Source organism: Trachurus trachurus, assembly GCF_905171665.1.
Source record: "Trachurus trachurus genome assembly, chromosome: 16".
Lineage (NCBI taxonomy): Eukaryota > Metazoa > Chordata > Actinopteri > Carangiformes > Carangidae > Trachurus > Trachurus trachurus.
This window is the reverse complement of record NC_139902.1, coordinates 7,545,346-7,569,370: the sequence shown is the minus strand read 5'-3', so window position 1 is coordinate 7,569,370 and position 24,025 is coordinate 7,545,346. Positions and strand designations below refer to the sequence as shown.

Here is a 24,025-nt window from a genome sequence, read left to right as displayed (position 1 = left end):
CCGCGAAGCCCTGGTAGCTTCTGGCAAGTACCAGAGCTCGTACTAGGAAGTATTTGCGTCTTATTTGGTGATAAGGAACTACAGCATACACTGGATACGTTGAAAGGACGCCACAACTGTTAAGGTAACCGTTAAACAAAAAAATGTTGGTGGAAACGAACCGGCCGGTCCTCTCCGATAAGATGAGCTGATTGTAACGTTTAGTTTGTTGAGCGTTAGCCTAGCCACGTTAGCTCCGCTCCAAACGCCTGGTGCCCAAGTTCAGCTAAGCTAACTCATGCTAGCGAGCCAGTGGTAGGTAACGGCAGCTGGTTAACGTTATCTGATTAACGTTTGGGTTACTGAAACTGTTCAAAGTGTTAAATTAATGTTTAAATTTGTAAATACATGCCCGACCGAGCGAGCTGTAGCGGTGCTAACTCGATGTAACTACGGCTGACCTCCCAGTAGGTTCAGTAACAGTTTGAAACTGATCTGAGAAACCTTTGTTTGTGACAACACAACAGGGCTACTTCACTGCTTCATCCCGTCCAGACATCCTCAGACAGGGTTTAGATCAGGAAACAACACAGTTACACCAGTTAAATTGGAGTAAATGAACGATGAAAGTACAAACCGTCAGATTTGTGAAACCTATAGTCAATTACTTTTCCACATGAGGCCAGGCTTCGAGCATAAATCACTTTAACTAGACACGTTTGGGATTTAACATTTTGTCAACTCTTTGTAAAGCGAATTACAGGTTTCATCCTCTGCTCTGAGAAATTATGATGTGATGCACTTGTTTTCTAACATTTTACAGATTTGCAATTTTAGTCACATCATAGACATAAATAATACATAACATATTATATAAAAAATTATGGACCTACTTGTGATTACTGATGTCTATGTATAGCTTATTGCCAGTAAGTGGATATAACTTTATCAACCAACAGGTATGGTGAACTGTCACAACTCTGTTTGAAGACATAATGTCCCACATAGTACATATATAGTAATCTGTGATCCTTGTCATAAATCAGTGTTTATTTTAGGGGAAATCAGGTGATATAATTTAATCACAAGCTTTAAAACTATTAACAATATTTGCCATAAATCCAGTGCCAGCCGGTCTATAATTAACTCAATGAAATTTTGTTATTGCACAGGAACACCATGGAGGAACAATCTGCAGACATAGAGGTGACAGTCAAAACATTGGACTCCCAGAGCAGGACCTACACCGTTGGTGCTCAGGTACACCTACATCTAGTCTGACAACAAAATCTGAAGTGAATTTTCATTTTCAGTCAAACTTTGAAATTGTTCAACATCTCTTCCACTTCTTGTAGCTGACAGTGAAGGAGTTCAAGGAGCACATTGCCCCGTCAGTAGGTATTCCTGTGGACAAACAGAGGCTGATCTACCAGGGCAGAGTGCTGCAAGATGAAAGGACTCTGACAGATTACAGTACGTAATTAATTACCTTCAACTTTAAAGAAAGACAAAGCCTCATTTTATCTTCTGTCAAGGGCATTTTTAATTTATTTCTACATTGTTTTTAATCGGTACAGTGCTTCAGAAGATCTCTAGAATGTGTTTTCTCAAGTATTCATAATTACATACACGTTGTGTGATAACATGTTGCATATGTTGACATATAAGTTAGAACATGGTAGTTGGGTTAGCTTGTATTTTATTGAAACATTTTCTGCAACTTCGGAGGAAGTTAAGACCGAATTGCATGGTAGAGAGTTGCGGTTGAATAATCCGTTAGTTCATCGACAGAAAATTATTCCTGATGCCACAACTAATGGTTCCAGTTGGTTTTTTTTTCCGTCATTGTCTGAAATATTTTGGAATAAAATGGTACATCATTGCGTGTAGCCTTATTTCACAGCACTTTTAGTTTTCAAGTTCCCATTTCAGCTGCATTTTAAACATACAGCAATATAGGAAGTGCACACATTATCTTATGTGCTCAGATGTTACAATGGTTGTCTGCCGGTTTTTTCCAGATGTTGGTGGCAAGGTGATACACCTTGTGGAGCGCGCCCCCCCTCCACCCTCTCAGCCTGGTTCTGGGTCAGGAGGCTCCTCAACAGACAGCGGGCCCTCCTCGTCCTCCCAGGGGACATCCCAAGTGCCTCCACATGATCGCAATGCTAACAGCTATGTAATGCTGGGCACCTTCAACCTCCCTGTCAACATCATGGACCCACAGCAGATACAGGTAGGTCTGTTTTTTGAATAGTTTGGACTGTTCAGTGCAATAATATTTATACTTTAATCTGAATTTCCATTTTTCTTTTGTACAAACTGAGAAATACAACAACATAACTGCTGGATAAAATAACATGATATATAAACATGTCACAGATTGGATGCTGCCCAGCTTTTATTGTGTTAGAAGGTTTTTTCCCCCCTGTATTAATTCTGTGTGTTATTCTTCTTGTTTAGATGTCAGTCCAGCAGATGGTGGGGGAGAATGCCAGGAATGCCAGAGTCACAACCAGCACAGGGGTGAGTTACCATGCCTGATGACTGTCTACAATCCCACACAACATCGCCCTGTGTTTTGTTAATTGTCATCGTCTGTTTCAGAGCAACGGGTCAGTGAATGTGCACATCGATATGGACCAGCCGGTGCAGAGCGAGCCGAGGCTGAGGCTGGTATTGGCTGAAAACCTGCTGAGAGACGTCAACGACGTCATCCAGCGGATGGAGGTGAGAGCTTCGACCCCTCAAATGAGTCCGTCAGCAAAGCTCCAGAGAAATCTCCGTTTCAACAGTATCGATTACACCTGCTGTCCCGTGTCTGTTTTCAGGGTCAACCGAGCGACTCCACTTCCCAAACAGAGGCAGCCTCCGCCGCTGCCCCCCCTCCTCCCTCGTCTTCATCCACCACCTCCACTCCATCTCCCTCCTCCCAGCCAATGGACACATCCCCACCTGCAACAACTCCCCCACCTCCGCCCACCACTTCAGCACAGTCTGAGGGACCAACACCCCAACCTGGACCCCAGTAAGACAAACCTCAGTGACTCTGATTGCTAGTTATTCCACACAGTTGTGCTTGGATTCACACAAATGATTCTGATTTCTTTTATTTACATTTACTCATTTGGCAGACAAATTAAGAGCGACTTACGAGTTCCTTTCTAAGTCGGCTATATCAGAAATTTTATTTGATTCTTTTTCTCCTCCAGTCACCCCAGCCCAGCTGAGCTGGCGGAGATGTTGTCTGAGCTACGGAGGGTGGAGGAGAGACTGCAGCCTTTCATCCAAAGAGCTCACACCATCCTGGAATCAGCCACCACTGCTGAATACAACAACAATACAGTAGGATGCAAACAGCCAAACAATAGTTAACTGGCAATCCAGGGCTCCAGACATTTTAAACATTTTTTATTAGGAGCACAGTGGCCCCCTAACATAACATTTTAGGAGTGCAAGCATAAAATTTAGGGGCGTAAATCGACTTGCAAAGCAAATATTCACATTTCCTTTTCATTCATGATCCTCACACACATTGGTCCGCCACCTGTAATGACAGATGACCAGATTCCTTGAGTCACCACTTCCACATTTCACTAGTGTTAAAAAAACAAACATACTGCAAAATTTACTGGTTCCAACAAGTAGATGAAAAATGTACTTGCACTGTCTCGAATTTTAGGGGCAAAATGCCCCCATGTAGGGGCAGTCTGCAGCCCTGCAATGTTAGATACACATCTGTCATGTCCTCAAGTATGTCAAAAAAACAACAACGTATTTAACATAATTTACTTTGACAATATCTCTGCGCTCCTGCATGTATGACTGCCACATCATTGGTGCTGGCTTGCGAGATCAACATAATCAATGGCATCTAAGGCTCCATGTTTACTATCTCTCAGAAAGTCTAATGCACAAAAATTTAAAACAAAAGTTTACATGGATCATACAATCTGGTGATAATAACATTCTTGTGTTAATTTCCTTAAGTATTAGTTGTGTAGATTCTTTTAGTTCATTTTTATACCACATTTAAACTCATTTAAAATCCTTTCAGATTGCCAATGATGCTCTAATTGGATTCAATTATATGAAAGTTTGAGGACAAATAGTAATGCTACTGAAAACTCACCTCTTTGTTTTATAATTTTTTTCATGGGTAAAATGGGCTTCCTGTTGTCTCTCAAAATGTTACTCAAGTTGGTTTCTTTGCTGTCACAGGAGAGAGAGGAGGATCAGCAAACTCTCATCCTGACATGGGAGTGTCTCCGTCTCCTCGGCAACGCCCTTGTGGCCCTCAGTGACCTGCGACTGAACCTCATGAGCCCCGTACCCCGCCACCTACATGTGGTGCGCCCGTTCTCCCACTACGCCACCCCGGTCACTCTGCCTGGAGCTGTACACCACCACATCCCAGTGCAAGTAAGTGAACACAAGCAAGAATATGCTAAGAAGTTATTAATGTGAACTCTTTGTATCGTTAGGCTGATCGATGCTGTGTGTTGTCACTCACAGATGAACCTGGGCGCCACAGTGACTGTTGCGTCTAACAGCACTGAGGGACAAGCTCCGCCTACTCAGTCCACCAGCCAGTCGGAGCAGCCAGGTCAGGGACAGCAGACCTCCCCCCCACAGTCTTCCCCGTCCAATCAGCAGGCTGGACAGGGACAGGCCGGCCCCCGGGTCATCAGGATCAGCCACCAGGCAGTACCGGTGGTCATGATGCAGATGAACACGGACGGTGTGTTGTCCACTATCCGCCACTGATTGAATGCTCCACTTGATCAAAGCTGTTGCTGTATCTCACTGCTGGGCAGCAATGCACTGGAATGAAATGGATGCATTTATTGCACCACTTCATCATCCATGCTCTGCTGCCACAAGGGTTTTCTGACATGTTTGATTTGATTTGTTTGAAGACTTCCCCTGATTGACCATTGCAAGCGCACCTCTGTTGAGAGTAATGGAGTTACAAGTCACTCGGTGTTGTTCAAGGAAGTTCAGACTGTGTTTTGCCTTGTGTTTGTGTATATACAGGCCCAGGTGCAAACCCTGCAGCAGCTGGTCAGCAAATGCCAGGACAACCAGGTAAAGGCTATTTGATTGTTAATTTGGCATAATGTAGTTTTAATGGAAACCTTTGTACATTTTAAGTTGTTTTAGTCAATTTTCAAACAGAAATTCCCAATATTTATCATTTCTGCTCATCAAATTTTAGAACATGTTGCCTAACATTATAGAAAATACTAACTAAACCTACCTGCTAACATCAAAATCAAATCATGCTTTTCTGATTTACGGATCTGTTTTGTCCTCAGGTGCCCTCCCTCCTGATTTTATGCGAAACCTCATGCAGCAGATCAGCCAGTATGCCGCTGCCGTAGCTACGAGTGCCGCCACTGCTGCCGCCACAGGCCAGCCAGTCCCCCCACAGCCCACCCCTCCCGGCTACAGCTCCACTACCAACTCCTCAGCTACGACCACGGGTCCAAACACACCCACCACCACACCTACTGCTCCCCCACCACCCCCTCACGCCGGCCCCCAGGCCCGGGTTTTGTTCACCCGACCACCCTTCGCACCCAACATGCCCCCCCCCGCCTTCGGCACCAGGGGTACCACCATCAATGTGAGGGCTGCTATGCCAGGCCAGCAGCCAGGACAGGTGGGTGTAATGTTTTCTGATGAGGTCCCTGTTTGCTTTTTCAGGCTTATTGTCAACATGATCAATGTTTTGAGATTCATTAAAATGTCCTGCTCAACAGGCTTTCAACCCCGCAGCTCTCAACCAGATGATCAGTGGACTAGTTGGACAACTTCTGCTGCCAGGACAAATGGGTGAGCTCTTCTTTTAATCTTTTAATACATTTAGTTTTTGAGTGTGTTATCAGTGCTTATCATGATCTATCAGTTTGATTTAAAGTTGCCCCATCCTCCATAGCTTAACAAGCGAGAAGAGAGTCCAGTGTTTCTAAAGCAAGTTAGAGAGAGGCGGTGGTGGAAACATTATTTCCTGATTATTTGATGGTGACTAAAAACCACGACCACACAGCTGCACCTCCGTAGCTCAACCCAGGCCTCCTTCAAACAGACACACAGACCTGCAGCTCTCGATGCATCTACAGTACAGATATAGAACAACGACAGAGTTCGAGGCAGCGATCTCACCTGGTTGCTACACGTTTATAGTCACACCCTTACAGTCTCTAGCTGGAGGCTGCAAGGTTTCAGCCCTGACATGTCTTGAACACAGCAAAATAACAGAAAAAACAAAATCCAGGCAGAGGGTGGGATCCACAGATAAACATTACAACCCATTCCTATTGGGTCATAAGTGATGATTGAGAGCGATTACTTTTGTATGAGTCCATACATTGATTTTATCTTAGTTTTGTCTAGCATACCCAATCTCCAAAAAGACTGTTAAATGATTGCTGTCCATCAGTGATATTTCAATCAGTTTTTTTTTTTTTTCCACAGCTGGTCAAACAACTCCATCCTCCTCATCCTCTTCTTCATCCACATCTACATCTACATCCTCCTCTTCCTCCTTTTCCTCCTCGTCTCAAACCTCTTCCTCTTCCTCCTCCTCTTCCTTTTCTTTCTCCACCTCGGGTCCAACACCTCCATCCACTGCAAGCACTGCGAGCCCACAGAGCCAACCGGAGGCCAACCCCACTGAGGCCCAGCCCCAGGAGATGCCCCCAGACCTCAGCCAGCTGCTGGGTTCTCTGCTGGGCGTGACTGGAGCGGCCGGTGCAGCAGGCCCTGGAGGGGCCCCCTCTATCACCGTCACCACATCTGGTGTCCCAGCCTTCATCCAGGGAGTGAGTGAATTCATGCAGCAGGTCAGTGCTTGAATATTCAAACTGAGTGCGCTCAATAGAATAGGCTGGAAAATTGCACATGCATTTGGATGTGGATCTCTGATCAAGAATAACGTTCATACAGATCATGTGGAAGGATTGGAACATATCAAGTTATGGCTTTTGAGAGCCAAGTAGACTACATAGCCAGATCCAAGCCTAATGTAATAAATTAACTTGATAAAAATGGGACAGTTCATACTATTCAAATGTTTGTTGGAGTCACTGAAATCTTAGAAATATCTTACAACTAGCCAGCATTTCTTTTATCACATAGAATCAGAGTAACAGGTTCACATTTTTAAAAACTTTTATTTTGCTGTATCCCTCTTTGTGTGACCTTCCAAAGGATTTTATTCTTTTACCAGTGACCACAGTGTTAGTGGTTAGTCATGAACCACAGAAAGTTGGTGTTATATTTATATATTAAATTATACCCTCAACTTAATCTTCACAATAGGGAACAGATAGGTGTGTTTCTTGTACCTTTATGTAGTGTCCATAAAAAATCACTCCTGTTTCAAGTAAGGTGAAGTACTATTAACAAATTCTCCTTCTCTTTCTAGGCTCAGCCCATTTTCTCTCCACCCCAGCCTCCCTCTGGTACCACTCCAGCTCCTGGTCCAGGGCCCAACCCAGCTCCTAACCCCTCTGCAGCAGCTGATGCCCTCAACCCAGAGTTATTCACAGGCATCGTCCGTGGCGTTCTGAGCACCATGATGGGCTCTTTGGGCCAAGCCCAGAACGACACTGAGAGCATTGCTCAGTTTATGCAGAGGCTGTCACAGGCAACCAACATCTTCATCAGTCCTGAGGATCCAACCGGTAAAGAACATCACATTATTTAGTGAAGGAACACATCAGAACATACTTAATCTAAATGTCACTTCAATTGTCCATTGAACTTCCTGTAACTTCCTTACATTTTTCTTCTTTTTGAATCATGATTTTCAGGGTTTTTTGGAGAGCTGCTGATGCTGGTGTGCCAGACCTTCACCATGTCCGACCTGGTCATGCTGCTTCATGGGCAACACCAGCCACTGGGGCGCATCCAGCCTCAGCTGTCCCAGTTCTTCACCCAGAACTACCTCAATGGCAGAGAGCCCACTGAACAGAACATTGCTGTCAGTACCACTCACCAGAAATGTTATTTTGTTAACTTAACCTAAAATATTCAAGCAATTGACAACAAATGGGCAGTTCTACCTCTCTCTCTTTGTGCTGTCATTGTTTGGTTTTCCTCATGCCCTCCCTTTACATCCCACAGGAGGCTGCCGACAGTCTTGTCAACGAACTGGAGGAATACATCACAGAGAGCTTTGTAAGTCCTTGATGTCCACGACTTCTCCAACAAATTACACAACAGTCCATAAGGAAATATTGCTACATCCTTCATTTTTACCACAATATCTTAATTTACCACAGACACCCAGCACAACTAAGACTGCACCTGTTATTGTTGGGGATATACTTGTTTTATTGTGACCAATAATAATGAACAATGAACAGGGCTGTGATGTTACACATTAACTAACACCCACCTTTATTGTTCAACAACTACTTTTGTTTGCATTAAGCATAATTTGCACCAGTTATATCAGATTAAATATTTCTCCTGGGGCCGATCTGACAACATGATCTATACATGTAACTTGATTTATCCAGGTAATGTCCATCATTGGGATTAAAAATCAGTTGTAGCCAAAATAGGATGGTTGCTTACATACAATATAGTCTGTAGGCTAAGACTGAAATAGGTGAAATATGAAGAGTCAAAATTGATTATGGTTTGTATCAAAATCATAACAAAAGCATTTTTAGATACTAAAACGCTGTGCCGTGTTTTCCTTGAGCAGTACCTCAAACAGTTGTTATGGTTGTCTCAACTCCCACAGAGAGAGTCTTCAGTCACCGTGTTGGAGGGTGTTGATGTTACTCGGACCAACATGTCTTTCTTCAGACAGCAGCTGACTCGCATCGCCACACATATTCTGCGTTGCACTGGTAAACTCCTTTTTGTCCTTTTCTAGTTTTTTTTCTGTACATATTGCCTCTGTTGCTTCAGTTTATGTATAGAGTTCATCATTAGAAGTATTCATATTTGCATTATTTATCATACACTGCTTTGAAGTGAATTAACAAATTAACAACCATCCTGTCATTGGACTAAATTATTATGTCATTTTTTCCCCAGATGACTCCTTTGGACCCCAGTTGCTACAGATGTGTAACCAGGCACTGTTTGAGTGTCTTGCCCTCAACCTGCACTGCCTGAGAGGAGACCAGAGAGCTCTTACTGCAGTCATCAACCACCGAATAGTTAGTACACAATGTTTTACTAAATCACTCACAGCTTCTTTCTTCTCAGATTCAGATCTCTGTTTAGCAAGTAGCAGATACCTGATGCATGTTAGGCAAAGAACACCAAATCTACTTTCCTTTAGTTATGCTCAAATCCAGTTGCAGCAGGCATTGGATAGAATAATGAGAAAGAAAATCTATGTATTTAGGTAATGAGTAAATACACTCAGATTTAATGCAGTGGACTGAGTTTATTCAGGCAAGGTTTTCACAATACACTACAAGCTGGACCATTTTAAGTTACATGACCTTAAAGTACATAACTTAAATGAGAGCAGATCCAGTAGTTCAGAGGGGGCTTTTAATGGCTCAAGTAAAACCAGCACTAAATCCCGGTGAAAGGTGAGGCAGCATGACACTGGCCTGTGTCAACCATGCACCTTTTTAGGAAGTGTTTTATAACAAGGAAGCTAAACACTGATCTGTCACAGAGGCCCTTGTGCAAGGATGAATTATAAGTAATGTCTGTGTTGAAGGCCAGCCGTATCATTGTGGCAAGTTTGGTATTCAGTACAGTCATGAGAGGATCTGCTTTAAAGGCCCACTATTAGGGAAGCTGTTGAGGACGTCCAACACTTGGATGGACGTCTAATGGTGTAACTTCATCACTCAGTCAGTCACTGACATTTCATTCAGTCAGGCCAATAGTCATGTTTTAGTTTGGTACAATCAAAAACAATGTTCAGTGAGAGTATAACGATCAAAACCTGGCTAGTAGACTACATCAGGACCATATGGATCTGATTTAATCAGATTTGACCGAGCAACCTAATGATTGCATCAGATTCAAATACTGAGAGTCCCTCTGTTAAAGTAGGAAAATCATAGAAAAGCACATTTACAATAACTTTCTTTATTTAGTTGTACCCAGAAGCCAAGAAATGATGTGAGCGTTCTTAAAGTCATACAGCTCTACAGCTTGTATCAATTGTCCCATTTCTATGTTGCAACTGCTATTGTTGTTGTGAGATTTTATTAGTTCCATGTTGAATGACAAAAAGTCCTCCCTAAATACTGCAGGTACAATACGCACTGTTGCTTAGTATTAATAAGTACAACTCTGTGTAATGAAGAGTCACAATGTTTTTCCACCAGATCTGAATTATTATCTGGCGGCAGTGCGGCACCAAGTTCTACACATTCAGATGTTATTACTATAAATATGACTTATCCTTTTTTACATCAACATCCATATAGTATATTAGGGCTGTCAGTTTTTAGAAAAATGAGGTTCGAACGAATATTGAATGACCCGTAATTCGTTCGGATATATTCGAATATTACAACGCCCCCGAATGCGTTCCTCCCTGTCCCATTTATCATCCCTCAACTAAGTGCAAACAAACAAAACCAAAAAGAAAGACAGATATAAGTGAAGCACAAACTCCTTGGTAGAGGTAATAAAACATTAGTTCAAGCTTAATGCAACAAAAGACAGAAAACGAGTAGAGGCTCCAATAGATCCATATAATCATTAAATGAATCATTATCGGCTGATTTTCATTTAAGATACATGATTGGTGAATCAGAATGAATGTTTTCTGGTCAGCAGTCACTTAAAAAAACGATCAAATTTGGCTAATACTCTGTTGTGTGTTGCTGAGAGGAACACTGTGTACTGTGTGGTGTGGCCTTGCTTTCTATATTGTGCAATGAACCTTTATGTGCAACAGGCCACCAAAACTAAACAAAAATTATGTGGAACTTTTACAAAATGCACAAGAGAGACATGATTGGTATAAGCAATGGATTGGCCAATCTCACATATGAGATCAGCATTGATCTCTTATGTGATCAATGCTTGTATGCGCTCATATGCTCATATTGGTAAGATTTTGATCACTGCATCCCTCAAAACTAGTATTTGAGAAAAACACGTGTTCAATAGTTAAGGAATATATTGCACAAACATACAGAAGTTTTTATATAAAAGAGAAACGTCATCCTTCAGTTGTAGGTGTAAGGCACAGCAGTCAATCACACTGCTAACAGTCAATCATTAACAACATTAAATTAACATTTTTTAAATTAATGCTGTATAGAAAATAAAGAGATGGAGATAAAGCTCATGCCAATATACAGTATATACAAGAAATGACTTTGAACATATTTACATGCATCATTACATTGCTCTGGCTGTGTCAGTTTGCATCTAAATCCCAATATAATCCTTATTTTATGAAATCTTTGACCCAGTATGACCCAAACCTGACTGGACGGTAATCTGAGGTACCAAAAAACTGATTGTGAGAAGACAAAAAACAAAAAAAGGACTGGTGATATATTCTCCTAAACAAAGTGCTGGTCTCTGTCCTCCTCAGATATCTAAATATTACATCCAGCTCCTAGTTGATGGTTTCACCAACTGTGTGCAGGCTGTGCTGTTGGGGGTCTTTACCACTTAAAGACAGTTTGGTTGCCTGGTGTTGTTCCAAACACTGGGCTCCCCAGCTGAATAGTACTACTGGGCACTGCTACTACTGTTGCTGGTTGAGGTTGTGGTAGAGGGTTGAGGAGGAGGTTGTACGTACTGCACGGCGCCTCCTCTTGTTCAGTCTTTACAGCCTCTGCTGGTTGGTTCTGGCTCTCCTGGTATAAACTTGGGTTCCGTTTAGGGATGGGCATGATTAATCGATGATCGATTATTGATCGTTAAGAATTTTATCGATCACGGAAAATTTTTATCGATTTATTATAAGGGATCATGTAGAGGGCAGAGGTTGTCATGGAGAAATAAACCCCGGGTTTATTTTTTCATAACAACCAATAAACTCTATAAAAGTATTATTATACAGGCCTATTATTATTATTATTACATGGTTTAAGAGTGAAATAATTCCATTAAATATGACGGGGCGCACTGTGTCGCGGTCGCGTGCAACAGAGACGAGAGCTGTGACTCCGCGGCTCCGCCCGCTCAGATCAGCAGGTTTGGTTTTCAGCAGCAGTGTGGAAGGAGCCTCCACTCTCTCTGTAAGTTACAAGCTACAAGTCATTTATCTAACATCACAATTAGTCCGAAGCTGTTTATCGATGGTTAAAATGAAACGTAAGATAAATATCCTGCAGAGTTAGTTTCTCTTCTCTGTGCTCCCGTGCTCAGAGCGCCGCTCCGCCGTGTGTTGGCGACAGAAATAATAATAAAACACACGCTTTCACATTTTGAATGTGCTTGTGATTTTTTTTTTGTACAAGTGCAGCCAAACACGAGGCTGAAGAGAGAGGGACAGCAGAGCTGCTCTGACAGCTCAGCTGCAGGTGAGCCTGGCAGCGCAACGGTGCTTTTTTTTTTTTTTTTTTTTAACTGTAAATGATGCCGGCACCGGCACCGTCCCTACAGGTGAAGCACAAGCACACAGACGTCCGTGTACGTTGTTGTCCGACCTTCTTCCTTCACGGGGACTGCCCTGGACACGCCATAGCCGCCTGCATTTAGTTTTTAATTATGAATCTTAATATTAACGATTAATCGATAATTGATCGTTAATTTTCCCGAAGATCGATCAAAAAGATTTCTTGAAATGCCCATCCCTAGTTCTGTTGCTCTACTGAACTCCGCAGAGCTGAATCAAGGAGGAGCTTCCATTCGCTTGGAGGAGGCAAGTTGAAGAGGTTATTGGTGGGTCCTATATTTGAATTATATATAGACATATCCTTCGCATCTGTCTTGACAGGCTGCAGGCTGCACTGCATCTCCTCTTGTTCAGTCTTTACAGCCTCTGTTGGTTTGTACTCGCTCACCTCCAGTCCAGTAGCTATTTGTTCGGTCGCTTCCTGTCCATTGGGATCTTTTTCTGGATTTCTCAGTCTGGTAGTCGCCTGTATTCTGGCGTGTTTGGCTCTAAATGCAACTGGATCTTTTTCCAGATTTTTCAGTCTGGTAGATGCCTGCACTCTGGCGTGTTTGGCTCTCGTTCCTATGGGATCTATTTCCAGGTTTTTTTTGTTGGTAGCTGCCTGCACTCTAGCATGTTTAGCTCTAAATCCAATAGGATCATTTTCCAGTTGTCTTAGTCTGGTAGCCGCTTGCACTCTAGCGTGTCTAGCTCTAGTTCCTACAGGATCTTTTTCTATGTTTCTTAGTCTGGAAGCAGCCTGCTCCATTGCATGTTTGTGTCTGAACGTGACGGGATCTTCTGTTAATTGTCTTCGTCTGTAAGAAGCCTGAGCCTCGGTATGTTTTGATTTTTGTTTTACCTTGGCTTGTTTTTGTAGAGTATCCATGTCGTAATGAGTTTGGCATGCTTTTGATTTCTTTAAATGTATGAGCAAATTCTTAAACTGGTTTTGACAGATCTTGCACACAAATTTCTTATTTCCAGTATATTGGTCAAATTGATTTCCTGTGTGTTCCTCCTTTATTTCGTGTTCCTCCTTCAGGGGATGATACAGAGGACTGTCAATTCCCTGTCAACATAACAACATTTTCAAAGTGTTGAGTCATTACTTCCATTTAAGCGTGACACATTGCATCAAGAAGAGAAAGGTGCCTGACAATGTCATAAACCACAATAACTTGCAAACATTGAGAATGTGTGCCCTTGATGAAACTCATACCTGGAAAATGTCAGTGACTGCTTCTTCTGCAGTTTGCACAGGTAAATGTGGATGTTGATCCCGATGTGCCATTCGTTCATCTAAAAACAGTGGGGAGAAAATGGAAATACTTAGTGCCTGTACAGTTCTAGTATTACTGATGATATCATTGTCATGTTTATTATTAACACAAGAGTCGTCACCTGGAGCTGGAAAGTTAGATGTGGAAGGTTGGCAGATAGGAGGTTGAGGACTGTGATGTACTGATCTGTGGTGTTGTGTAGAAGGTTTGTGTGTGTCCCAGGATGTCCACCCAGTAGTCATCACTAAGGTCAACACCATCCTGACACCACAGGTGCCTGTGATTAGACAACATGACAAAATTTGGTTTGTTTGTAGTTTTACATGGAGCAAGATGGGTCACCTTCAACCTGCAAGCAAAGAGTCTTAAGGAGCCACTGATGAGGAAGGGAGCAACATTATCCATCACTCGATGAATTGCTTTCTCGACGGCTTCATTGAAAATAAGTGGACATGACCGGGAGGAGGGTTAGCAAAACAGTGGAAAAGTTACCAGACTCGCATAGTTCCACTTAAAAAAAAAAAGAGGCACAATTTTTTTGTTTGTTTTACCACAGCAGAACCACATAGATGTACAAACAGAGTTTTATTGAGGGGGTTAGGCTGAACTCCAAATCCATAAGCACAGATTCCTTCCTTTCAAGTATCATCATCCCTATGGTCATCAAAAACATTTTAACATAAATGTCATGTTAAAAACCATTCTTATTTCACAAAAAAAATGTTTTTCGCTTTTCATTGTTGTTGTTACTATTTTTGGTAAAATGATCATTGCTCTTTCGACATTTCAGTCCACCCTGTTGTGTAGGCTGAGAGAGAGAGAGGGGAGTGTTATGAATAAAGTTAGTCATAGTTACTACTAGTGAGACTACAGTCAGATACTCTGCACCGCGGCCGTCAGTAATCCTCAGTAGTGTAGTTCTCCTTTACATGTTTTCTCTTGACGTAATGACGTTTTACATGGAGGTCAAACAAAAACGTTCAGGAGAGGAGGTTTTCCTCTGACTGTTTTGGACCTCAGCCGCCGCCTCTCTACGTTACTTGACGTGGAGAAAATGGCGGAACTAAGTTACAGTGGTAGATCAGTGCAGCACCCGGACCTGAAACCAGCCTGGGAACAGGCGGGACCCGCTGTCTGATGTTGTTGTACTGGACCTGTATGTCGTTATGTCTACGCTGCTTTTCCACGCGCAAACCCAGTCGTTGGACGCCTTTCAGATACATGATAACAATGATGTGTTCACGGCTGATAATGTGCATCGGTTTTTTTTTTTTGCTTCACGTCTCAACGGCGCGACGTAGCCGACGGCACCGTGTCCAAACCTGAGGACTATGAATCCGAGAGCATCGCTGATAAACCGTGGGGACACATTTCTAAACCCAGACTTGACGCATGTGCATACGGACATGTCCACTCCTCCGGAGACGGGGGGCTCCGTAACTTACCCCTGTGCTGTCGGTGTGTGTCGGTGAACGGCAGAGCAATCAGCCGAGCTTTCTGCAGGCGCTGCGTCGGGTAAACTGAGTTCCTGGTGGATGTAAACAGCACTGGTCGTTTAACGTAGTACAGCAAAGTATTCCGCTGTGATAAGTTTGGGATCAGGTTCAGTTAGGACAGAGACCGATATGCGGACCAGTAGGAACTAGTGTTGTCGATCCGCTGGGAGCGCTTTCAGATGACGTCATAGAAATTGCGACGGCCAATAGGAAGGAGTCTAACAGCGGCTGTCCAATGGTGTAACTTCCTCACTCAGTCAGTCACAGACGGCGCAACTTCCTCACTCAGTCAGTCACAGACATAGACTGTAAAAAGGTCACAGACGGTCATCGGTGCAGTGTATGGATCTATAATAGATCTATAATAGATCCACGCTGCAGTGCTAGTCCTATGTCAGAGCAGTGAACCAAACTCCTCACGCCCACCATGTACAGATATCCAGGTGGATCGGTCCAGGTGGATCTTCAGGAGATGAACGATCACCAAAGGAACATTACAGGAATACTACAGGCAGCAGTGTGCTTCTGACTCCCTACTGCAATACAAATACGAATACCAATTACTTTATTAATCCCCAAAGGGAAATTAATTTGTCTGTCAGCTCATCTTCCATTTGCATAAGAATTAAAAAGCCTGACGGCTGTAGGTAGGTATTAAAGGATCTAATGTATCTATTTGTCTATCTGTCTGCAATGAAGAGAGAGGAGCCGTCCACCACCGTTGCTTCTTTGGTCCATCAAGGTGACTCCGTGTTCAGATGGCCTCCACCATCCTCATTGTGTATCTCTCCACCACTTCCCCCAAAGAGTCCAGTGTAATATAATATAATGTAGAACCAGAGCACAGCACACTTGAGGCTACAATACAATACTATAGAATTAAGTGTTAATCATATGTGGTGTAAAGAATTATAGCTCCAAGATGAAACTGATGAGTGCAGGGCTGAGAGAAGTTGCAACTTCAAATCTTGTCTGCTTACCACACGGATCTGTTATGGGTCAATCCACGCATCTAAACCACCTCAACTCTACAGCAAGTTACTCTGTCACTGTTCATGTATTTAATTCACCTGTTCACTCGCTCCACTATCATTTCACATGTGCAAGATTAAGTTCATGTTAATATTTAAAATAGTGTGATGGAGATCACAAATCTGTTAGTAGAACTGAAAGAAGAGTGCAGCTGTTGACTACTGTGTACAAGAAATGTTTTCGAGCTGCCATGATAGTTATGTAAAAGGAAAAAAAAAACATAAGCCACTAAATCCAGTATAAATTGTAGCAATCCAAAGAGAGGAATGTTACTATAAAGACAGTAAGAGTTAAGTAAAACCTGAATTTTCTCTTTGCGCCTCCAGCGGAGAATGTCCAGTGACATCAGCCCCAGCCTTGTCAACTGGATGACCAGCATGATGACGATGAGGCTGCAGGTCATTTTGGAGCACATCCCCATCACGCAGGATCAGATCCAGAACTACATAGTTCACACACAGGTAACGGACCAGACACACAGTTTATCAAAATATTATCTCGGCGTCAGTGACACATTTCACAAACCTCTCATATATGATGCAGCCTCTAAGCTTTAGTTTCAGATTTAAAAAAAAAAATGCTTTAGTTCCCCCAAATTATGTCTATATCTGTAAATGAAATTTTTAAACTCTTTATTTCAGAATATTATCAGTTTTCTGCCAAATGGGGTTAGACCTGCATATAGCACGTTACAGAGAAAGCAGCCTGTCTTACCTGATGGCTGTTACATATCGTGTTACCTGGGACAGCAGGTCTGAAATGGCTAATAAATATTGGATGACATTCTTTCACAGAGAGATCAGTCTTCTGCCACTGGCACACAAGAGCCCGAACAAGCACAAAGTGCCACGGTAAGTGTGTCTTTAACATCCGTCCCAGATTAACTCAGCGTGACATTCTGAACACCGCTTTTGCCTTTTGGTTTCCTCATTTCGCTGTTCTCCGCTCCAAAAAGATTGAGGACACCCACTCGCCAGCTGCAGCAACCACAGCCGAGGAGGCCATGTCCGTGTCACCCAGCACGAGGGCGTCGTCACGGGAGACGAGGGTGTTGCCCGGGGACCTGGGAGCCACGGGAGGAGCCGCGCCATTAGGTGGCGACATGGCAGCGGCGGGAGCTGAGGGAGGGAGTGAGGATTCTGCTGGAGAGTCAGAGGCCTGGGCGGCTGCTGTTCCACCTGTAAGAGCCCCCACTGTTGGTTCACTGGCTCCATTTCACCTGTATCTTCTCTTTTACGCACAGTGCAACAGAACATGTAGTCATGACAACCCTCTCCTGGAGAGTTTCCAATGAGCAGACTGTGAGCACTTTTGAAAGGGACTGTTTTCTTTTGTTGACAAAACTGCGGAAGTGAAGTCTGGATTACCCAGAGCAACTGAGATGTTGTTTCTGGGCAGACAGAGAAGAATGGGTCTGTCGTACAACAACACTAGTGTCCATATTTACACTGAAAAAGTTGATGATGATGATGATTAAGACCAAAGACAAAAATCCATTTTAAGCTAATTTGATGCTTCAGCAGTCTAATTTTGCCAAATCAAGCGGGTTATTTCTAAATTTAGTCTTTTTATTTCCCCAGATTGTGTTTCCCTGCAGAGCTGTGGTGGAATGATTTATTGTTTTGTAAACTGGTCCTTTACAACATAATCCAGATGCCTCATGATCTTGATGATCTGTATTCCCTGTTTGTGCTGCAGGAGTGGGTGCCCATCATCAGATGTGACATGATGACCCAGAGGAAGATGAAGGCTCAGCCTCCGCTGTCCGATGCCTATTTGCACGGCATGCCAGCCAAACGCAGGAAGGTAATCTGATCAGCTCTAACTTCACTCCTTACATACGAGTGTCGCCTGTCTTACCTTCTTTAAGACGCGTGTTTGTGTGTGTTTTCAGACTGGACAGGGCAGTGGAAGCCTCCTGTCCATCTCTGATGCAGTGAGTCAAGCAGCCAGGACAGCCGGGGTGAAGCCCATGACCTCTGCTGAGCGGCTACAGGACGATCTGGAGAGCCAGGATCTGACGGAGGCGTATGCAGAGCAGGTGACTAATTCTAACCTGTATCACAGGACAAATGACATCACTCAGGCTAATTTCCTATATTGTGGTTTAAGAGATTTGCCCATGATCTGGATTAGTATGGACTGCACAGACTCGGTAGACACTACTTTATAACAGTAGAGTCAGAGAGGTTCTGCAACAATTTGTTAAAGCAGATATCAGCTTCACGGCCGTTTCGGCTAATGCTGCGTTCAAGGCAGGCTTTTGAAACCGTAAGTTACAGCTTCAAGTCACAACTACGACTTGGTAGCGTTCCAGGTAACCCGTAGCTCGTGTTTTTACCATCCTGTTGTCTGTGAAAGTTCCCTATAACGGCCACTCGTAACTTCCGACCTGTGAACTCGTACCAGATCGAACTGGTATGACTTCACAGGAAGGAAAAACACAAAGTACGAGTTTCTTTGAACGCACCATGAGTTAGCAGCCCCCGCCCTTGTCAGGCATCAATTGGTCCTCGTGCTACGTCACCACATTCACGCGCATCCCTTGGCTGCACACACAGCCCTTCATGCCGTTCTCTCTCCTCATTGGATAACACTTGTATCCCACAAGGAAAATTTTCTCCTCGGGTTACAGCAGAGCAGAGTGACGGAGAGACTCGTGTTTAGGCTGAAATACTTCATGTAAGTGATTGCTGACGGAAAATAGGACTATTTAGGACTTATATTAACAAAAACATTCCACTGATATCTGCTTTAATCTGAATTCATTTGAAGATCGTCAAACAGGAGGATCAAATATTTATTTGGGTTTTGAAGAAGTCATTTACATTTTCAAGCAAAAATGCAGATATAGCTTGAGGCTTCTTAATTGTGAATAGTTGCTACATTTGAATCAAAAAGTTTCCAAAAACTTGCAATGGTAGCACATCTTAATTGGTAAATTTGCTGCAAAGCTGCATAGCCTAAACGCATCAGCGTGTTTTTGCATGATGAGCCAGAATAAATCATGTGAAAAGTGAGTATATTGTCCTCAAATTGACTAATTAAGATGTGCTACCATTGCAAGTTTTTTGCAAACGTTTTGATTGATATTAAGTCTTTGGTTCAGCAGTCTGATTTGAATGAGCCTTTTGTTGAAGCGCAACCTGTTTTTGTGATTAGTTGCTACATTTCTCTGTTGTCTACCAATGTAAAGTGAATATTGTGGGCTCACCTTCTGACAACTTGTTTTTGTTTCTCAGGTTAAAGCCGACATCAAGAAAAGAGTGAGGGAAGACCCTGATTTCAGCTCTCAGCAGTTTCCCAATGCACACAGAGCCTTCTCATCAGACTCATAAACAACTTCAACAGATAAGCACTCGAGCTGCTTTCACCCTCATTTGTATATTTGTTGTTTTGTTTTAAATCTTCGTTTGATTACCAATCAGTGCAGCCCCCCGCCCTCCCGCCCTCCCCCGTCTCCCCACCAAACTTTTTGAGCTGTTAGCAGCTCTCATGACTAATTGCCTAATGCTATTGTGACTACTTCCCCAGTGCCTATTTATTGCTTTGTTTTTGTTGTGTTTTTTCTTTCTGTTTTTTTTTTTTTTGCTCCAACTTTTACTGAGAGAATGTTCCTTATGATGAAGGCATTACATCAGATTTAAGTTTGACTAAATCGGGTCACTTTAATTCTGTTTGCATACACGTGTATGTCTGTATTTCTTTGGCCTTTTTATCCTTGTGTTGCTTTGTTAATATCGAGCTGGAGTTCCTATTATGTAGTGGACTTTTGCCTTCCTCTAAGTACTCTGACATGCAGGAGTAAACCTCCATGTGATGAACATGCTGTACAGTACATGAATGTACAGTAAGCTTAATAAAATCTTGATACAACAGTGTGCTCTTTGATTTCTGGGTAGTTCTGGCTTTGGGATCGGTTGGATTCAGGCAAAGTAATCAGCTGATATTAGTGGTAGCTGCTGGTTAATAACACCACAGTTAAACCTTTTACTGATATAAGTAAAAGGTCTGAACTGAAAGTGCTAGAAGGGGACTGTGAAGTAAAAATACTCAGTAGACTTTTATATTATCACTATTACTATTCAGTTAAATGTTAGCCAAGCGGGAGCTGTTATGTTTGGCTGCAACTGCTTTTTACCATGAACAAATCTGCTAATCCTTTTCCTGATGAATTGATTGGCTTCAGAGTTTAGTGTGAAATCTAACACCTTGATTTGTCCAACTAATAACACTTGATAATGAATCCCACTAATTATTCTCTATGCTGTTGGTAGTTTTATCTGCCGAAGCACATTTAATACTCTTTTGGTGTGTTTTGCTAAAATAATTATAGTGGAGTATTCAGGCTGGATACTGGCTTCTGAAATGTTTCATAGTAGAAGGAGATGAAAAAAATACAAATGTTAAGTAGAAGTGACACTCTCAGTATTTGTACTTAATTATAGTGGGTAAATGTACTTTGACTCCACAGCTGGCTGTTACACATTTTGTCCACTAGATGGAACAAGTTGATTTTTCTTTTAGCTGTGACATGTCATGCTCAATATTTATCTTGATCTCAGCTCTTTCTGGCCTACATTTTAAGTATCTTAATTTTAATGTCTCTATTGTTTATGTCTCTATTAAAAAATGAAAACTTACAACCATTCAACAGGCTCTAGTTGGACGTAAAAAAAAGAAAAAAAAGTAATGTTTCTGATATTATCATTATTTTGAGTAGCACTCTGGTCTTGGTATTGTTGATAACATTTCACCACCAATCCAACTTTTTGTTGATAGTGAGGATGTTTTTAGTTTTTTTAGTTTTTTTATTTTGCTATGCAACCGGCCTGCTGCATGGAGTAGTTAAAATGCAAACGTAGGATGAGTCTGCTGTGTGGATGTGTAAAGAGGAAATACAGAGGAAGTAGTGAACAGATCATTTACACAAGTAAAAGTGACAATACCATTGTGAAGAAGTAAAATTTTAGTAAAAGTCCTGAATTCAACTTTTACAGAGGAAAAACCAGCTAAATGAGTTTTAGTCAAATGGTTTTTAATCTATTGAAATAACAACATGAATGAAACAATTTAGAAGTTAAGGCTTTTTCACTTCCAACAACTTGTGCATGAAAAATATGAAAAGGATTCCCAATTAGTCACTGCAGCTGGAATCATCAGTCATCAGTAACAACCAGGATAAATGATTTTTGTGACTTTTAATCAAAAACACAAAAAAATAATTAAGTTCAAGCTGTTTGCATGTGACAACTTGTTTTTCTGCTTCATATCACTATAGGCTGAATAATGGTTGTCCCTGTCCCTGCAGCTCAGTCTGGAAACACAAAGGAGGAAATGTGCAATAAAAAGTCTGTAACCCTGATATCTCTTAGTCTGCTGAAGCCTCACAAGCTTCAGGTCACAGGCAGGTTACTGAACAGACACAGAGGAGCAGCAGAGGTCAGGGGTCACCGTACCACAGCCTCTGTTTGAACCAACTCAGGGCTTTTTGTTGGAAAGTCAATCAAACAACAACAAAGAGAAACAACATGATGACAAAGAGACAGAGCAACTATAAAGAGAAGCTACAAACACACAAAAGTCACAACAAAGTCAGAAAACAACCGAAGGGGCGACTAGAAAGAGACACACAATTACGCACACGTCCAAAAAAGCCAGGATGTTCTCTTCATTTAGAAAAAGGTCAAAGAGGAAATCAAGAGCTCTTAGCCTATGGCAGATAAAAACAATCCGCCCATGTGACATTGTGATAAAAGACAAGTAGACATGCTTCAGACACTATCCACAACTTCTCTGAAGACGCCTAAGAACAAAAGCAGATCAGTGGTCTTGCAACACAAGAAGATTTGGCGTTGAAGGCGTCCGCTGCAGGACACGGTCTGAAGTGTCCTGACAGCCGACTGTCACATTTTCTGAGGAGCAGATGAAGAGAAACACGAATCTGATGAAAAATACTTTGATCACTGTTCAGCAGAGGAGACGGACAGAAGACTGACAGACACTTCAAGTGGATGAAGTTGCACAACACTTCTCACCCTCTGTCTCTTTTAATTCACATGGACTGTACCTAGGTTATTTGCCTACACTTTACATGCTTATCTTATCATACCTTTCTAACCATCTGTGCTAATTTCAGCTCTCTTTTTTTTGTTCCTGCTGTCTCAGGAGTGTAAACCTGCTGCTGTATGTTTGCCTCCATGATTTTATAATTCATGATGTAAACAAACAGCACACGCACTATGTGCTTCAACCCATCTTCTCTGAAAATGACCTTTGACCAGGGAAGTATATATCCAAACCTTTCCTGTCCAGCATTGTGAATTTTACATTACTTTATAAAACAGATTCAAAAATAAATGGTAACTTTTTTTAGTAAGTTCTTTTAATAATAAAGTTTATAATAATCGAAAGTAACTACCCTATTGAAATGGAGTCTCTCATTATCCATGCAGCAATGACAGTGTAACCTCTGCAGACGTCAACATTTGAAATGTTATAGGTTTTGTAACTGTGAGACCAAAGGCCTACACTGCTGGTGCAGTATGGATTTAAATATAGAACAGATAATTACACAGTGTGCACACAATGACATTGAATGAACATTTTGTCAGTTCACTTCAGTTCAGAGACACCTTGGTGAGCAGGTCTGACCGGCTGAGGAATCTATTGCTCAGTGAGTGCACTTCCTGGTTGGCATCCTGTTTAGGATGAGGAATGCGCACAGCGTCATGAGGCACCACGTTACCACCTCGAGTGAAAACACAAAAGTCTTTCAGCACCGGATCTGACAAGCCAGGCACAAATGGAAATTCCCCGTATTATCACCCACAGCTCTGCATGTTTATTTTGGACAGTTGAGGAAAACTGAGCCGTGAGAGAATCAATACAATGAAACGTGAATGTTTTATAGAAATTAAAGAGCATTAAATACACAAAAAAAACATCTTGCTCTAGAGTATTATCTCTGTGTAGGTTTGACTTTAATCTGTTCCTGCTGTTACACCCAAATCCACTGCCTGTGTGGTCACCTGTAAAAGGCTGGTCTAGAGTGGTAGAGTCATTCAGCCATCATGATGCCATAACCAACACTTTTATTTGTATAAGGCGTGTGTGTGGTGAGCACACACAGCTGCTGTGAGCCTCTATCACTCTGAGACAGATTAAAATTAAAGAGGCAGTAAAGAAGATTATTAAAACTCTGAGTCCTAGGCCAGCAACTAGTTAGCTTAGCTTAGCATAAAGACTGGGAGCAGGAGGAAACAGCCAGTCTAGTAACAACTTTTGTGTCCACATAACCCTTAATATAAACATAAACCCTTGAATCGTGGTATATAACTGTAAGATATCAATTTACCCCCATTTTCCTGCCTTTTTTTTTTTTTTTTTTTACAGTGGCCCTGAGAGGTCAATTTACTGCGGGCAAAAACACAAACGCACTACAAATTCAGCAAACAACTTCTTCAATTTGACATTGAGTTTCAAAAATTCACAACACAACATAAGTGTTTGTGGGGGACAAAAAAAAGTGACCTGACCAAAGTCAAAGGTTAAGCTACCAGTACATGCAATAAAAATGAGATTGTGATACTGACTATTATAAATTATTGTTATTTTAAACAGCAAACTCACTTATTTTCTAAACCCCAATGTGTAGCCAATGTTCTGTGTTC

The 24,025-nt window shown here is 42.1% G+C and overlaps 1 protein-coding gene and 1 long non-coding RNA gene across 2 annotated transcripts; one reads left to right on the top strand and one right to left on the bottom strand.

Moving 5' to 3' along the window:
• bag6 (BCL2 associated athanogene 6) lies at positions 1-20,394 on the top strand. Its single transcript, XM_083989818.1, has 25 exons — positions 1-124; positions 1,152-1,239; positions 1,335-1,452; positions 2,001-2,215; positions 2,443-2,505; positions 2,587-2,709; positions 2,811-3,007; positions 3,192-3,324; positions 4,201-4,401; positions 4,495-4,720; positions 5,017-5,067; positions 5,298-5,644; positions 5,745-5,817; positions 6,460-6,827; positions 7,412-7,670; positions 7,800-7,969; positions 8,113-8,166; positions 8,741-8,849; positions 9,040-9,164; positions 16,679-16,813; positions 17,147-17,203; positions 17,308-17,532; positions 18,051-18,158; positions 18,247-18,393; positions 19,595-20,394. The coding sequence occupies exons 2-25, from the start codon at positions 1,159-1,161 to the stop codon at positions 19,688-19,690; spliced, it is 3,681 nt and encodes a 1,226-aa protein (XP_083845944.1). The 5' UTR covers positions 1-124; positions 1,152-1,158; the 3' UTR covers positions 19,691-20,394.
• Positions 13,763-15,452, bottom strand: LOC310999408. Its single transcript, XR_014596046.1, has 3 exons — positions 15,270-15,452; positions 13,946-14,101; positions 13,763-13,843 (listed from the first exon to the last, which is right to left on the bottom strand). It is a non-coding gene; the product is annotated as an uncharacterized lncRNA (long non-coding RNA).
• Positions 20,395-24,025: the final 3,631 nt, after the last annotated feature.

Excerpts from the sequence above, each read along its gene's own strand:
- bag6 (XM_083989818.1), top strand. The coding sequence starts at position 1,159 with ATGGAGGAACAATCTGCAGACATAGAGGTGACAGTCAAAACATTGGAC. Across the intron at positions 2,506-2,586 it reads GAGTCACAACCAGCACAGGG|AGCAACGGGTCAGTGAATGT; the intron begins GTGAGTTACCAT and ends CGTCTGTTTCAG. Across the intron at positions 17,533-18,050 it reads GGGCGGCTGCTGTTCCACCT|GAGTGGGTGCCCATCATCAG; the intron begins GTAAGAGCCCCC and ends TTTGTGCTGCAG.